General features: G+C 42.5%; 1 protein-coding gene across 12 annotated transcripts in view; it reads left to right on the forward strand.

Moving 5' to 3' along the window:
* LOC138622727 (teneurin-3) overlaps positions 1-16,453 on the forward strand; it is a 187,834-nt gene that overhangs the window by 154,280 nt on the left and 17,101 nt on the right. For 10 of the 12 annotated variants that reach the window (XM_069701719.1, XM_069701721.1, XM_069701722.1 and 7 more), the window contains 5 exons: positions 511-772; positions 2,308-2,575; positions 3,543-3,686; positions 12,429-12,678; positions 14,920-14,940. In XM_069701719.1, coding sequence (XP_069557820.1) covers positions 511-772; positions 2,308-2,575; positions 3,543-3,686; positions 12,429-12,678; positions 14,920-14,940 — 945 coding nt within the window. The remainder of the gene's footprint in view (positions 1-510; positions 773-2,307; positions 2,576-3,542; positions 3,687-12,428; positions 12,679-14,919; positions 14,941-16,453) is intronic. The other 2 variants (XM_069701726.1, XM_069701729.1) reach the window with 1 other exon arrangement.

The following is a 16,453-nucleotide window of genomic DNA, read 5'->3' on the forward strand; positions in this document are numbered from 1 at the left end:
CACAGGGGAAATTTTCAAAATTACACCAATCGTTTTTTTTTTTTTTTTAGCCATCATTCTTTTCGGTAGGAAACAAAACCAAAAAAAAAAAAATCACTGAGATAATGGTAACGATGAGATCTGGGAATGTGACAACATTGTTCAGAAGATTTCAAGTTTCCTTGGACGTACTGTTGCTTCCTCTTGCAGCGATTTCTTGGGGAAAATCATTTGTGCAAATTCTTTGGGTCTCGCTTTATCTTCGAACCAAGTGGTTCGTTGGTGAAACAACTGACTTCGCAACTCGTCTGATTATCTTTTCCTGTCGGCTTTTGATGTTAAAATGCTTTCTCATTATTGCTTTGATGAGGAGCGTATAATGTTATCGCAACCAATAGAAATGAAGCCAAAACTGTTCAAATAAGAAGGCTTAGCAGATACTTCTGAACCTTTATATTTAGATCATCACTCTACAGTGTTTTTGTTTGCGTTTTTTTAATCTACATTTCCATGTTTTCACTATATTATAAGGTATGACCTCTTGGCCAACGGCGGCGCCTCTCTGACGCTGAGTTACGAGCGCGCCCCGTTCCCCTCGCTGCACCGCACGGTGTGGCAGCCCTGGAACGTCTTCCACGTGATGGACACGGTGGTGATGAAGCGAGAGGAGAACGACATCCCCAGCTGTTACCTGACCGGCCTGATCAGGCCCAACCCCCTCATCCTGGCCACGCCCCTCTCCACTCTGTACAAGACGTCACCGGAGGACAGTCCCATCATCCCCGAGACGCAGGTGAGACGGCTGCCGCGGGGGTGACCTGAGGACATCGCATTACTTTTATGGCCGATCCCACATTTCAGCTCCTATCTGATACTTTTGAATGACTTTAATAATTTGACTCGTGTTTGATCGCAGCGTTGCAGGCTGCGGCGTTGCAAATACACAGGCGCGGAGAAACATTAATGCTGTTATCTTCCTTTACCACTGCTTTTCTTGCTTATGTTAAACAGTCAGATTTGACTTTCACTTCGCCTTTGGGCTTTGATTGAATAGAGCCATCTCCCCGAATACTAAGCCATAAATTGTCTCGCAGAAACACTGATTTCTTAGGGCACATCACATGGAGGCTACATGCCTCAGGATTTGTTTTGTATCCATTTGGCCCAAATCAGTGTTGAAAATCCCTCAATGCAAAATGGGACTCTGCACGTTTTACAGTTCAAACGGGTTAGAAAATGAAGAAGAAAAAAAAAATGTCGAGGGGAGGAATCCAAATGGGTTGGTCAGTGTGAGTGTTGTGGTCGTCCGATGTGCGACCTGGTCAAGAACTGAGACGCTGTAAGAGAGAGAGAGAGAGAGAGATTAAAACATTTACTTGAGTTGTGTTGTCTCCCACGGACTAATAGTGAAGAATTCAGTTACTATCTGTGAAGTTAGCTTACTTTGCAGAGAGAATATTGTAGTCTGTGATATGGCATTTAAAAACGGTCTTTTGTTTATTTTGACTGCTTAATGTTTCATTGTACTAAATAGAATACAACATAATTATCTAGCAACAAAAAAAAAAATGATCCTATAGGGCAACAAAGATTTGTTGTGACCTTAAGTTTACTGTAGAAATTCCGATATATTATATTATTATACGGTACATCACGTATATTTTATTTATTATTTATTGCTGTGGTTCTTAACTGGTGGGTGCCATTGGTTGGCGTGAAAACAAAAAGTCGAAGGAGAAAAAAATTGAGCTTTTTTTTTTTTTTTTTTTCCTGAAGTCTACAAAATTTCTACTTGTCTTGACAGTAACTACCAAAACTAACAATGTCACAATTGTAGTTTGCTTTCACTCGGGCATTTGTAAACAGATTTAGGGTTCGATATGTTTTTATTTTTTATTTAATGAAAGAATACTCTGCCCTATTAGCTTATACAGTTTGATTTATATTCTTAAAACTTAATAAGTGTCACCAGACAAGTCTGCCTTTACTTAATTGGGTTTTTAGCCCTAATTGCGCTTTTGTTACACTTTTCTTTTTGTTCATTTCATATTTTTAAACAGTGCATGATGGCATTGTTCTTCACTCTGCTATTTTTCACTCAATAATTTTAAGCGGCTCAAAACATTTCAAAGATTTGCGTCAAGACTCTATGGCTAAAGAAAAACGTGGCTCCTTAAGCTGTACCAGTTGAGAACCACTGATTTACCGTGATTGAAATCATTCTCTTCATTAAATACAGACTCTTGTTACTGCTGTCAACTGTGTTACTTAAGTCTCTGCTTCACGCTGTGGTTTTGGCACCGCTCTGACTGCTAATTAAAATCATAGGTCCTTCACGAGCAAGTGGCCATACCGGGCAGCGACCTCAACCTGGTCTACCTGAGCTCCAGGGCAGCTGGCTACAAGCCCATCCTCAAGGTGCTCCTGACCCAGGACCGCCTCCCCTTTGGCCTGATGAAGGTGCACCTGATGGTTGCCGTCATGGGCCGTCAGTTCCAGAAGTCCTTCCCTGCCTTCCCCGACCTCTCCTACACCTTCCTCTGGGATAAAACAGACGCCTACAATCAAAAGGTCTTTGGCCTAGCAGAGGCTGTGGGTGAGTTCCTGCTGTGAAGCTGCTGCCTACTGAAGATGTTGTGTAAGCTCGGCCCCACCGGTAGATAGTCGTGCTACCTTCATGCAGTGAACCCTGGTCCAACTCCTGAAGATTGATTTTCACTTTTTGTAAATTTAGTCCGGCGCTGCTTTTGTTACCGGGCGCAATAAAGATTTAGCAGCTGGTGTGAAATCTTGAAATCCCCCAGTGCTGCATTTTTTTGAAGGCCATTGCTCATTTCGCTGACTTCTTTGTTTTGCATGTATGATATTTCAGCAGCTGTGCACGAAGTAAAAATATTGCCTGTGAGGCAGCAACCTCAAAAACTTAAGCAAGGAGCCGCAGCATTGACTGGTGGAAAGCGAAATGGCAGAATCTTTTGACCAGATCACACGTAACAGAATATTTTAATTATGATTGTTTAAACTAATTTAAGTGTCGTTTTAAGGATTTTACTGTATTCGTTGTTCTTATGGTCTTGTTTCACAGAATGACGTGCAGTAGCACACGCATTCTAATATTTTGCGGCAATTTCTGTTACAGAGAAAAAAAAAAAAACCTCACAACCGCGACAATCAAAGGGACCCGTCCATGTCTTATGGCCGTAACCATATCACAGCATATTGCACTGTAATGTTCTCCATCTGAACCGTTTATTGTTTAAATAACTCGCGCCACTTTACACGCTATTTTCGCGTTGTGGTTTATTTGCTTTTACACAAGATAAAACAGACAAATGAGAGGAGAGCGCATAAAATCCAAACAGTGCAGGTGAGACACAGAAACCCCCATGGGTCTTCTAAAATCATCCCAGCTGGAGAAAATTACAGTCAGCAGAAGCCGGCGAACACGGGAAAAACAGCCCCGACGTGTGCTGAATGTCTTACAAGCCTCATTGCTGCCGTAAGTGTCAAGTAAGGAGGTTGCAACCTTGCTCACCGTGTTCATCCGCTGTCATTACTTTCAGTGTCGGTGGGGTATGAATATGAGTCCTGCCTTGATGTGGTGCTCTGGGAGAAGAGGACGGCCGTGTTGCAAGGCTACGAACTGGATGCCGCCAACATGGGAGGCTGGATGTTAGACAAACACCACGTATTGGACATTCAGAATGGTAAGACATGCTCGTATATAGACTGTGTGTGTGTGTGTGTGTGTGTGTGTGTGTGTGTGTGTGTGTGTGTGTGTGTGTGTGTGTGTGTGTGTGTGTGTGTGTGTGTGTGTGTGTGTGTGTGTGTGTGGCTGTGGGGCAGAGATACGTGGCCTCTTTGGGTTACAGGCAGGTGGTCTTTACCCTGAATCACCGCAATAAATACTTGAATCAAAATGAAATATGGTTCGTCATCCCATCTGCAGATAATAGAGGAGAGTTTTGAAGGGCCGATCATTCACAGTAATGACTGAATAAATCAGCGAGTAAGTCACCAGGGTGCACGGCGCGCCACGGTTCCACAGCACTCAGCTATTTTGGGAAGAAGTCGGCCTTTTTGCCCGCTCGTGAGAGGCCCCGCGTTTTTTGATGAACAGGCGTCATGTTTAATTCCCGCATTAATTCAATAAACTTAATTAATTTCTTGCTCCGTCATCAATCAGATTCTGTTTAATCGGCGGGTGCAATAAATGGACATGAGTTTGTCTTTGTCGCGCCGCCGCGGAGACGTGAGGAAGTGAAAACGTGCATAAAGTAACGATCAAATACACAGTCACCGCTGGGTTACAGCACCACGAGGTCACTCTGTAATCTGGAGGATTCAGGCAGCGCACTATTAAAGGGGTTTCAGTGTGTTACCACTGTTTGAGGCAGTAATATGACTGCAATTATTAGAAGTGCGCCTCAGGGTCTCGGGGTAGTCGACATTGTCACTTCGCTACAACGCTGTTTTGACATTAAACCCACTCCGGCTCTCGATCATTGTTCCAGTTGTCCAACACAATTTGTGTCCCTTTCATCTGAAAAATACTCAAGGTCAGAACTTAGACTCACACTGTCTGACTGCTGTTTGTGACTAGGTATTTTGTTTGAATAGGCCTTGTATGAATCCTCAGTTGTTTTGTCTTTTTGTTTATCTCATTTTGGTGGGTTTTTAATATTTGGACGTTGCTCATTTCTAAAGTACGGTTTAAGCTCTTTAGGAAAATAATTTTATCCCTTTCGAGTCCCAGATAAATTATACATGACTCACTTTCAAAGAGCATAGAGAAATTAATAAAGGATTCCGTCTGTTTTATTGGCAAACAGCGCAATATGTTAGAGTGCACTAACAACAAATGCATCTCGGAAATCTTCTGGTAATAGTTTTCCTGGTTGTCATTGGATTCTTGTGTCTTCAAATCACAGAGCAACGTGGTATTTTTCGGATTGACTTTTTTCTACCGAGTTTGATGTTTCTTGACAGGGATGTTTCAGATTGAAGATGGTAGAGGTGCAGGTCAGTTTAAGTTCAGTGTGATATATAACGATGCAGACTGAACTGTCCTGGTGGGGTCTTTTTTTGAGCTTCTTTCATATTTTAAGCCATCATCAGGTTCCTAAAGGGCAATGTCCTGAAAAAAAAAAAAAAGAAAAGGAAAAAAAAGAAACCAAATTCCATTAATTTCAAACAGACTTTTAAATGTAAATCTTCATTTAAATGTAGAGGCTCAGCAATAAATTGTCAATCTAGTTTTTTCATCATTAACAATTTCTGTAGCCCGGTATTGCCAGACCCAACTTCACAGCAGGACCAGAGCCTGGCCACAGTAGTTGCATCCTAATGGGCTTGCACCTCGGGTTAATTGAAACTGTTGGAGCAGCTGTATTTTGTTGGCTGAAACTTACCAAGCTTGAAACGACAGAGACTCTCCCCAAATGTTAGCATAGTGCAACGCCATGTGGGGAATTGAACATTAAATTAATTTTATTCTTAATTCCTCAAAATCTGCTAGCATTGTTTTTAAATAACAATCACAGAATTTTTTTTTTTTTTTTTTTTTTTTTTTTTTTTTAAAGACAGAAAAGAAACTAAATTCCACCAATGTAAAATAGACTTTCAAACATAACTTTTAAACAAACGTTTAGACTCCGCCTTCAATTCCTCGATGTGTGCTGGCATCGCTACAACTGTGCGTGTCGCTTCATTTAGCCCCATTATTCAACGTCATCACACTTGGCCACTCTTAAGTGGTTGCTGTTTGGTCGGCCCTTCAGAGTGTCTGAACAATCCATCATGCAAACATGGTTTCCCGAATATAATCACAGCAAAAACTGAAGCTGTGAACAGTAGGTGGGCGGAGCCAAGCTACAATTTGCACCTTCTTCTCGTGCAGAATATAGTTTTCCTAGTGTGCTCATCAGGTGAGTGGGTGGGTGGGGGCCCGGGGGGGGGAGGGGAGGGGGGTCACCAGTAGCAACAATCCCAGCTATTGTATTGTACACCTACGCTCACTCAGAGGTCACAACGGGGAGACGTTTTCCGCTTTTCTTTGTTCCGAGCTGAAATAAGATCCCTTCTTCAGAAAGCGGAAATAATATCTAACTGTAGCTTTGTTTGAGCTTTTATGAGGCGACAGGTCGGCCCTTCATGTTGAAAGCAGGTGCCAGCGATGTGTCACTGATGCATTCAATTCTGCGCAATAGATGAACGAATCACTTTGAAATGACATTTTATTTGCTGTCTTTTAAATGCAACGCTTAAAGTTCTGCATCAAGTTCTTATTTTGAAATGGGATGTATTTATCAAGGTAAATAAGTAGTAGTTTAAGGCATTATCAGTAGGTCTAGTGAGGTTAGTTTTTTAATTTAACAGCACACTATTAAAGGCTTTGTTTGGCAAATAGAGCATTCAAATGGACAACAGCTTTTGATATGTATTCAAGGTGTTGATACTGAAATTGTATTTTCTCTTTTTTTTTTTTTTTTACAAGCATAGTAAACACGTAGGAGACACACACAAAAAAAAAGCGGCGTGAGCTGACCAACCAGATTTCTTGTGGTCTCTGTGTGGTATCTCCACAGCCCTCATGTGTACTTACATTTATAACTCGGTTCACATGAGCTCTGGAGGCTCTCGCTGCCTCTGCAACCGCCCGACACAAAAGTATAAATCTGTTTCTTCTTTTTCGGCCCGGTCCATCTAACTTTAACTAAACCACGGAGATTATTTTTGTTAGCAGAATTTTTTTTGGGCTACACCGGAGGAGGTCAGTTTGCAGGGAGGAATGTAGCTAGAACTCTGCCTACTTCCAGGATATGGTCTTTTTTTTTTTTTTTTTTTCTTTTGTATTGCATCTTACATGCTCACCCACAATTGGCAAGGGCAACGCTATTCATCCCACAACACCTTGGTGGGTTTTGTAACATCATTCATGTATACTGCATGTATAACTGTTACCTCGCATCTCGGAGATCGGGCAAAATTGTGAGATGTGTTTGTTGTAAACATGTCAGGGAAGCGGCTCCTTTTCCTTTGTCCCGCCTCTTTTGTTGAACATTAAAAAGCAGAGATGTAGGAGCCCATCGCCGAACCCAATCTGTCAAGATGTCCGGAACCTGAGGTTTTGTGAAGTGCGCAGAAGAACACAGAAATCTGCCTCGAGCTCGACTGCTGCTGGTGCACTGCGTTTCGTCCCACCTGTCTCAAAGTGTGGCACACACACTCATATCCGCAGCCCTCGCTGTTGCAGCATCACAGTAGGAGTCGTAGCCGTCGTGAGGGTGCATTTGCGATCACCAGGTAGTTGCAGCCGGCGCGTCTGATATGCTAATGTTTGCGTCCTTTATTAGACGGAGCTTCACTTGTGCGTCTGGATTTATCAGAAAATCAAAATGTTACTGTGCGTGAAAAATCACCATGTTCAGGCTTGTTTCTCGTACGTGGAAACGGTGATGACAGAAATAAAACAACAACCAGATGGTGTCGAGTTTTTTTTTGTGGTTTTTTTTTGTGCCTGTGCTGTAAATGCTGCGGCCTCCCCGAGGCTTTTTTTTTTTCACACTTATCACTTGTCTTATTGCGACACCGCTCCGAAAAACACACGGCAAAGTCTGACTAAATTTAAAAAGATTTATAAATAGTTGAGCAAACTTGTTCTGTCTCATTTTCCTGTCTGACAGGAGCTTAATCAATTTGCCAAACAGGGTGTGTGTGTGTGTGGGGGGGGGGGGGTGTTTCATGTTGCAATCCTATTAGCTCAACCCAAAGACAGTGAGTGCGGGTAAGACTGTGAAATGTTTTTGTTAGTGACTTTGCCATGCCGGTTTACACAGCGCTCGCATCAGAGCATCATAACTCTATCGGTAATCCTATCTTGTTTGCCCTCACATTAATTTGTATTACTGAGGTGGCGAGGAGGCACCCAGTTTTATTCCCTTTGCATTTTCTACATCCAAACTGAATTATTCAGTCTTGCATTCAGTCAATTTCTGACATTTGAGATGTATGGCCCACGTGGGTGTTTTTTTTGGGCAAGGAGTGCAGTTCGATATCCTCAGTCGGCATGAAGATGAATCCAAATATCAGTGTTTGCCTTCAATGCCGTTCCAGTATTGATTCTTTAATGCTGTAAACCTTGACTAATGTCCTCACCCGACGTGTTAGCAAGCGGTGGTCCTCTGCAGCTGCACAGCGGTTCGGCTATCGCTCTTTGTTGTGGCTTGCCGCCTCGTTTTCGCACCACTTCGAAACATCTGAGGACGTTTTCTCTCATCGTTCGTGGCAAAAGGCCCGAGCCGAAGCCCTCTCCGTCTCCCTGCCTCCACTCCACAGCCTGTCAAACCAGATAAGGCAAATTGCTGGTGTCTGCGCCTCAGTCATGTCCTGCTGCCCCTCCTTTCTTTCGTTACAAGTGGATATGCCTCTCTTCTCTCCCCCCCCCCCCCCCGATCTGCAGCTTGTCTCTATCTCGGGTAACATAGCTGATTCTTGAGCACAGCCAGAGTTCAAGATTTCAGTGTCTCTCTGAGTGTACTTACAGTATAGCCACCGAGAGCTTCCCTGCCCACTTTTAGCCTCCATCAGGTTCAAGGGGGTGAGCCGGGGTGGTATCTTCGGAGAATGACACAGTGCAAAGGAGAACAAAGAAGGACAGGGTGCAATTAAGACACACTCCCACTCCTCCCCTACCAGTCTCTGCACTCTCTCTGTGTCACCAAGGTGACATTGCTCAGGGCGCTCCAGTTTTTTTTTTTTTTTTATCAGGTACGGGGCCTCGGCCCTGCATTCATACCATTAATCATCTCGGAAGCTGTGATGTCGAGATTAAAGCCTTTTTTTTTTTTTTTTTTTCCTTTACATGACACAAATTAGCCTCGTATCAAACAAATTATTGCCTTTGTAATAATTCTAAGGGAGGAATCAATTCAGTTTGGGAAGGTCCAGCGAAACATTATCATTTTTTTTTTTTTTGTTTGTTTGTTTGTTTTACTGACAGACAGCTCAAATATTCCTGTAATGACTCCTCTTCTAGTTTTCTATTTTCCACTGTAATTTCTACGATAGAAAATCGCCTCCACGCTGGCTCCACGTCTCATTCGCTGTAATTTGTTTTTGTGTGCACATTTATAGTTTAGATTGTTTTCCGTATCGTTCGGCTATTATTTGGGAAATTCCATGTTGCTCTTACAGTCTAACTGTGTCAGAGTGTTTAGTGCTGTGGCAAATGCAGCGTGACATGTACTTACATTTCATTACGGCCCGTGCGCTTGTCGGATGGAAGATTACTGGGGTGATCTTGGAACTAGAGACAACAGACTTTTTCTTAACACGTCTTTTTATCCCTCACTGTGCCAAAGCGAAACAGGGATTTCTCTCTTTTTTTTTTTTTTTTTTTTTTAGTTACAGACTTCTATCCAAAATCTGAAACCCGCCTCCACACATTCATTTACTAATCAATGAGCAGACACGTCCCTGACGGCTGTTCAGCTGCCATAACTGTGACTTGAAGTCTCCTCTGCAAAATCTGTTGAGAGAGTTTGTTTCAGAAAACTTTGCGAATTTGTCTCATGAAACAAAGTAGCTGGACCTAATTTTCTTTAAGCAAGTTTTGTTTACAGCTTTTTCTAAGTTTGCATCCAAACTCGGAGCAGGGTGAAGTTAGAATATAAAATATTCAAGAGTATATGTTGATGGACTCCAAAAGCCATTTTAGTCCGGGCACTGTAGGAGTCCCCTTCCACAGCCCGGGGGCACCGGATAGTCAGAAGCCAAATTCCCATCAGTGCAGCTCTCCAGCTGAGACGTCACAAGCTTGATCCTCGCAACAACCATCAGCAGTAATGTGTCATGACCAAGTGTCCTTGAGGGGAGGAAGCTGAACCTTAATCTGCTCACTCACTCCAAGTTGGCGGCCAGTCGTGTGTGTGTGTGTGTGTGTGTGTGTGTGTGTGTGTGTGTGTGTGTGTGTGTGTGTGTGTGTGTGTGTGTGTGTGTGTGTGTGTGTGTGCGTGTGCGTGTGCGTGCGTGTGTGTGAAAAATCAAAGTGGAACGGTGTCGATACTAAGTGTGTCGCGATGGTGGAGGGTAGCTGATGATTGATAAGTGTATTTAATCCATCCCATTAGGCTGTCTAATAGCTTATGCTAAGACTTGTGTGTACAGGAAACTGTGATGGACGTGTAAATAGAGAGGACCACAGCAGCTTGCCAAAATGACCTCAGCATTCTTTTTTTTTTTTCGTTCTTTTTTTTTTTTTTTTTCTTTTAAAGCTGAACGTCAGCCAAACTGCTCCGCTGCTGTAGTGCTGCAACTGATCCATGTCCTACACACTGCATTACATCCGCGATATCAGAAAACGTCTTTGTCTTCGCCGAGAATGTTAAGAAGTTATTACACAAACAGACATTAACGTTCCAGTCGGATTACACGGCTTATTTGTTATTTGTAGCTATGTTTTCTGGGTGCTGCGTCAACCTCCCCAGCTCATCAGACTGTATGTTTCATTCAGGGAGCGGACGCATGGATCACGCTTCAATTAAAGTCCCAAGGTCGCGCGTTTGATGGCGTCTCTCACACACACACACACACACACACACACACACACACACACACACTCAAACAGCCTTCCCACGGACCTATTTGTCTTTGTTAGCGGCTCATGTATAATGCTCTCGGATACAAAAGATGGATTGGTCAGATCGTCCTGTCGAGAGTCTCGCCAGACCGTGCCGCAATTTGAATTCGCCCTTCAATCAATTAAATCAATGAAAGGAACTAATCAGAGAGGGGACAAGCGGCGCGGCGGCACGCTTGATTTCACATACATCCAGGGTACCGGCGGCTCGCGGTACAACGCTGTGGGAGAATGACATTATGTGGCCATTCAGTGGTGTCATAGATCCACTAATTAGGACAGAGGCTGTGTGAATTCTCACAAGTTGCTGGATGTGAATAATTAAGTGCTTCCAGCATGCACTTTTTTCCCTTTGATGTGTTTTTCTCCTTTGAAGAGAGTCCCACTATATCAGAATCCCCTAAAAAGCCAGTTTATATCTGCTCCTTGTTAAAATATTAATCTGTAGTGACTCACCAATTTCGGTGAGTCCTCAGTGAAATGTAGGCACCGGTACTAGGGGGAGGTACACGGCACTGTATTTATGTTTACCACCTCTCTGTGACTTGGCGAAAACATGCTCCCTGACAATTTAAAAGAACATTATTTTACATAATATATATTTGTGCTCGGTGGAGGGTTTCCAGGAACCCGCCGAAGCAGTTCTGCAGCGTTGCACAGGTGTTGGGGGTATATCAGTTAAATTAATGGTCAGCAGTGTGCCTGTGTGCAGTCTCTACTCCCTGTACTATTTACATCAAATCATTGTCTGAGCTTTACTCAACAAAATCTAAACCCAAGTCATTTAAACCATAATTTCCCTCACTTTTTTTTTTAATGAAAAACATGTTAGCAGTGTGTCCTGAGGGCAACCTTTAAAGGCCTTTCACATTTCTGAAATAAGACAGAGAGGCTAACGGATCTTGGGTTATGGTTGAGAGAATACATTTTAGAAAAAATATGTAAAATTTCACTGAAATACACTCTGATATCTGTGTGTAAAGTCCGTAACCGGAGACGTGAGGGGTTAGCCCTGCGAAAAATCCTGAAGGCTGGAGACAAAAAACATAGTGGCAAATATCTCTAAAACTTTAAATTTACATTTTTTTTTTAATTAGTTTTATGAGAGTCTGTTTTTGTTCACACAGTTTCTTCCTAGCTCTATTTCAGTACTTACAAAGAGACACATGCGAGTGGCACAGGCGGCAACCAGCGGTGACGTCACCCGTTGGTTTGTGAACGGCCGGTTTGCTAGTTGAGCGGTTTGGAGCCTGTAGTGACCATATTTGAGCGAGCTCGGGGGGAGGGGGGTGGATCTGACTCGATCTGACTGGAAACCCGACGATACTACGTCCTGCCCACCGCAGGCCTGTCAATCAAACAGACACGCCCCCTAAAACCAATAAGCTTTTTGAACCTTATTTTTAAATTAATGACGGGAGTATTTTCAGATGGATGGCCAGAAAACGAATAAGAGGGACTGACTTAAGGTAGCAAAACCAATATAACTCGTGGATGAATTTTATTGACTGAAAATTTTATGAGACTAGTTGAATTGGAGTCTACGGTGCCGGAGCTTTTTTGGAGCCAACCTCCAGTGGTAGCCGGTGGTATCCACACTATTGTTAAAAAATGAATGTTTGTATTTCCATGTTTCCATTTTATCTGGATCTGTTACATATAAATCCGTGGAGACTTCCCCCCCTCACGTGTATCTCCGGAGACTTCCTGGTTAAATAAAGGATAAATAATGAGTCCAGTTATATGCCACCAGTGACAAACACCAATCCTGTTTTCACACCTGCAAATAACCGCTGTTTTTGTTTCTCAGGCATTCTATACAAAGGGAACGGGGAGAACCAGTTCATCTCTCTGCAGCCCCCTGTGATTTCCACCGTGATGGGGAACGGGCGGCGCAGGAGCATCTCCTGTCCCAGCTGTAACGGGCAGGCCCAAGGCAACAAGCTGCTGGCCCCGGTGGCTCTGGCGTGGGGCAACGATGGAAGTCTGTATGTCGGAGATTTCAACTATATCCGCCGCATTTACCCGTCCGGCAACGTCACGAGTATCATGGAGCTCCGGTAAGACTATTTTTGTGTTCCTACGCTTTCATGTTTGAGCTTTTCTGTGCCAAGTTTGAAACTAGAAAGCTGTTTTTAATGTTCATCTGCTCTGTGCTCGTTGAAAATTTGATGTGAAGGGGCGGGACTACCAGCATTATTTGTGACATCACAAATAGTTTGCACGATCAACAATAATAATGTGGAAACCTGAACAAACATTGAGAATAGACTTTAGACTGAAAAATGAGACACCTTGTGTGCAGCTATAAAAATTTAGAAAAATATTTGCAAATTCATAGATTCTGAAATGTTTAATGAGTGAGAAGGAACAGATGTTATTTTAAAGATTTTTAAAAGATATTTGAGGGGGATTTTTTTTTTTTGGTGGAGGGGGGGGACATTTCAGACACAGTGTTATTCAAAGTAGATTATTTTATAAACATCATAAAAGGTGCAGGGGTCTTTTAAAAAATTACAGCATTTATTATGCAGCTTGTTGTTACTCCTGACCATTCAACAACTTATAGCAATTTCAAGGTTAAAGTTTTTACCTTTTATATGAAAAGATGAATCCATATATTGAATATAAACTCAGGATTTAAGGTCAAAAGAAAATACTTGCATGTTAGTACTCTGTGGTAGTTTTAAAATACAAATTGTAATGCATAGATTTTTATAAAAAAGAGGAAAAGGTAATAGAAACAACAAACAACAAAATCATGCAGCGTACTAAAACTGACCCCAAACCAGAAATATCTCGCGCATCAAACGTCAGCACGGAGAGGGAAACTAAAATGGCACGGTGGACAGACTTTCAGTCACACGCATCGTTCTCCCCTACCCATAGAAATTTGAAATCTTTTGCCTATCCATCTCTATAATTAGGAAAGACATCCTGTCTTCAGCGTGTAATTGGGATGATTTACGCCCACATGCCAATTTGGCTTCTCCCAGCAATGACTCTGATTCGGCCAGTTGGCTTATTTCAAAGTGGCAGATGTTGATTAAATGTACATCGGGCCATCGTCCTCCACGAGACACATACATGACAAACACGGAAACGGCCTCAAAAGGATGTAGGTCACCACGCTGTCGGCAGGTTGTTGTACGTCGAGTGGTTTGTAAAGTTACGATAACGAACGTGGACGTCCGCTGGAAATGTGAAATGAGTGAGTGACTGAAAAATATTCCCATCCACGGCTAGAACCTCGCTAGTTTACCTGCGCAGGCATCGGCCGCTGCAGAGCACCTCTGGTGTTTAGGAAGTGTGTGACGGTATGGATTAGAAGCCGGGCGCCGCTGCAAATAACCATGCATGCTCAGCAACAATTTCCTAGATAAATAATAGTTTAAGAGATGGTTTATGACTCCGAGCAACTGTTTCCCTTTGTTTACGAGAAGAGGACTAAACACTACATCGAGGAGGTGCGTTAGCTTTATTAGATTTAGGCTGACACGATAAAAAAAAATTAAAAAAAACACACACCAAGGAAAATTTCCCTTCACACTAGATGGCAGTTATAAACCAATACAGTAGAAAGAGTGCAAATTTCTTTGCATAATGTACCGTATCTTCATTTCTTGCATGAACAGGAGTAGCTCGGTTTGCTTATTTGCTGTTAGTCTCTTTCAAGCACTCAAAGACCCGAGTCCTTTCAGGTTGTTTTTTTTTTTTGTATGTATTATGCGGAGTATAAATGGGGGTCCCTGAATCTCTTTCAGCTGCTGTTCGCATACAGTCTGTATTTAGACTCTGGCTTCAGTGGTCAGTGTGTTGTAAGTGGCTGAATCAATATTTCGATATGAGTGGTCAGATTGAGAAACACGGCGGTGATGCGGGATGGGGGCCTTTATGAACACAGGAGAACATGTTTTTTTTTTCTTCTCTGTGGGTTGTAACTCTGCCGCGGTGCCACCTCTGACTGTCATTGAATGTGATTTTCTCTCGCGGCTCTGTTGATTCTTCAAGGGGACTACTTTGACTTTTCAGACTTTTAGCCGTTTGTTTTTTTCCTTCACCAAACTCTTGGAGGGAAAATTGTGCTTTTTAGCAATTAATTTTTTTTTGCTCTAGTTTTACTCACTCCTCTTGGTTTCAATGAGAAATAAAAAAATTTAAAAAAAATAAGAAAATACTATAAAGAAATTGTCCGATTGGACAAATGACAAACTTGAAAATGAAAAGTATCCCCTTAAGATGTGTTCATTTCACCTTGATTCTCTTTCCTCTTTTCCTGCTCCCCCTTTCCCCTGTCATAGAAATAAAGACTTTAGACACAGGTAGGTGTCTTATCTTAGTGCATGTTTTTATTGTGTCCTTTCTGCACTTCATCATTTTCATAAACACATGAATAACTCTCCCTTTTACAGTCGTCTTTAGCAACAATGATCACCATGTTTATTGGAGCAAACCGATTATAGCTTGATTACATCTAAACAAGAAGAGGCTGTTAGAATTAGTGCAGTGGGATTATTGACAAAGTGTAAAATAAGTCCTGTCCAGATTAAAAACATTGTTTATAAATACAACAACAACAAAAAAGGGCTGTTCATGTAAGAATGTAGAATTAACACCTGCATATAAAACGTAGTGTAGTCCAATATCAGTGTGCTGCAATAAACAGTATCACTGTGAAGCTTATAATTACATTTGCAGCGATGGTGTTTGGCAGATGTTCCCTTCCGGAGGGGCTTCCACAACTGCTTTGTATTCATGATTAAGACAACGGCTCTGTATCAAGTGAAGATGCACGTTGGTGGCAATTACATCATTCCAGTGATTAACTTGACCGCACGTGCCTGAGGTGCTCCGGAGAGTAAAAAAAAAAAAAAAAAACTGGAGTAACTTTATTAAGCTGGCTGTCAAGGTAATGCCTGCAGTGCGCTGACGGGATCATTGCATACGGCCATGTGAATTTAAAACGTATTTGTCTGCCTCATTTGGTGCTATTTTATTCTTAGTTGAATTCAAATGCGCTTTATTTGTAATTTGAGACGGAATGAGATGGATGCGTGCCATGTCATTTAGAGACGCAACACGACATTTAGTTAATAAGTCATTAGCTTGAGAGAGGGGACGTGACTCGGTTAAAAATAAAATAAAAAAAACCCCGTTGAGCCGACCCCCGAGGTGCTGCAGGGAGCCAGCGGAGGGCAGGCGCTGCGGAGGCGGAGTGACGTGTGAAAGACGGACACCACGAGTGCTGCTGAATTCTGGATCAGTCGGAAGTTTCTGATTGCCTGCAGAACGATGCCAGCTACCCGGGACGTAGTGATTGTTTAATGAGGAGTTGACTCGCACCTGCGCTCGCACCTGGGACAGGTGGGGCAAAAAACGTTCTGAGATGGAGCGGAAGGTTCATGAAACGGGGGAAAAGAAGCCTGACGCGGCCGTCAGGTGGAAGTTTGTTTTATTTCTACCGAAGAGCCGCCGATTTTGTGACCGCAGTTTGTGGTGGTTCTTGAATACCAAACACAATTTCATACCAAGATAATAAAGCCTTACCATTTTCGTACACGCATCTGTTTGAATGTCAGAAGCTTCACAAAGGTAATATTTATTGTATGACTTTCATTGGGTTTTAAAACGCCACACCGGGATCTCATTCATCACGTCCACCCCCTGCAGGTTGACTGTAAAAGAAAGGGTTACTAATGTCCCACTTGTTGCATTCTTTATAGGAACTTGAAAGCAAGCACCTCCGATTTTTGGGGCATTTATTTTGACTCATAATAGCTGTCAAGTTTTATGACTCCATGTTTATCATTTCACAAAGATGTTTCATTGCCACAT

This window comes from Brachyistius frenatus, unplaced genomic scaffold (genome assembly GCF_029030835.1).
Source record: "Brachyistius frenatus isolate BFR_SWC_R1_liver_20210118 unplaced genomic scaffold, ASM2903083v1 Contig_38, whole genome shotgun sequence".
In the NCBI taxonomy this organism is placed as follows: domain Eukaryota; kingdom Metazoa; phylum Chordata; class Actinopteri; family Embiotocidae; genus Brachyistius; species Brachyistius frenatus.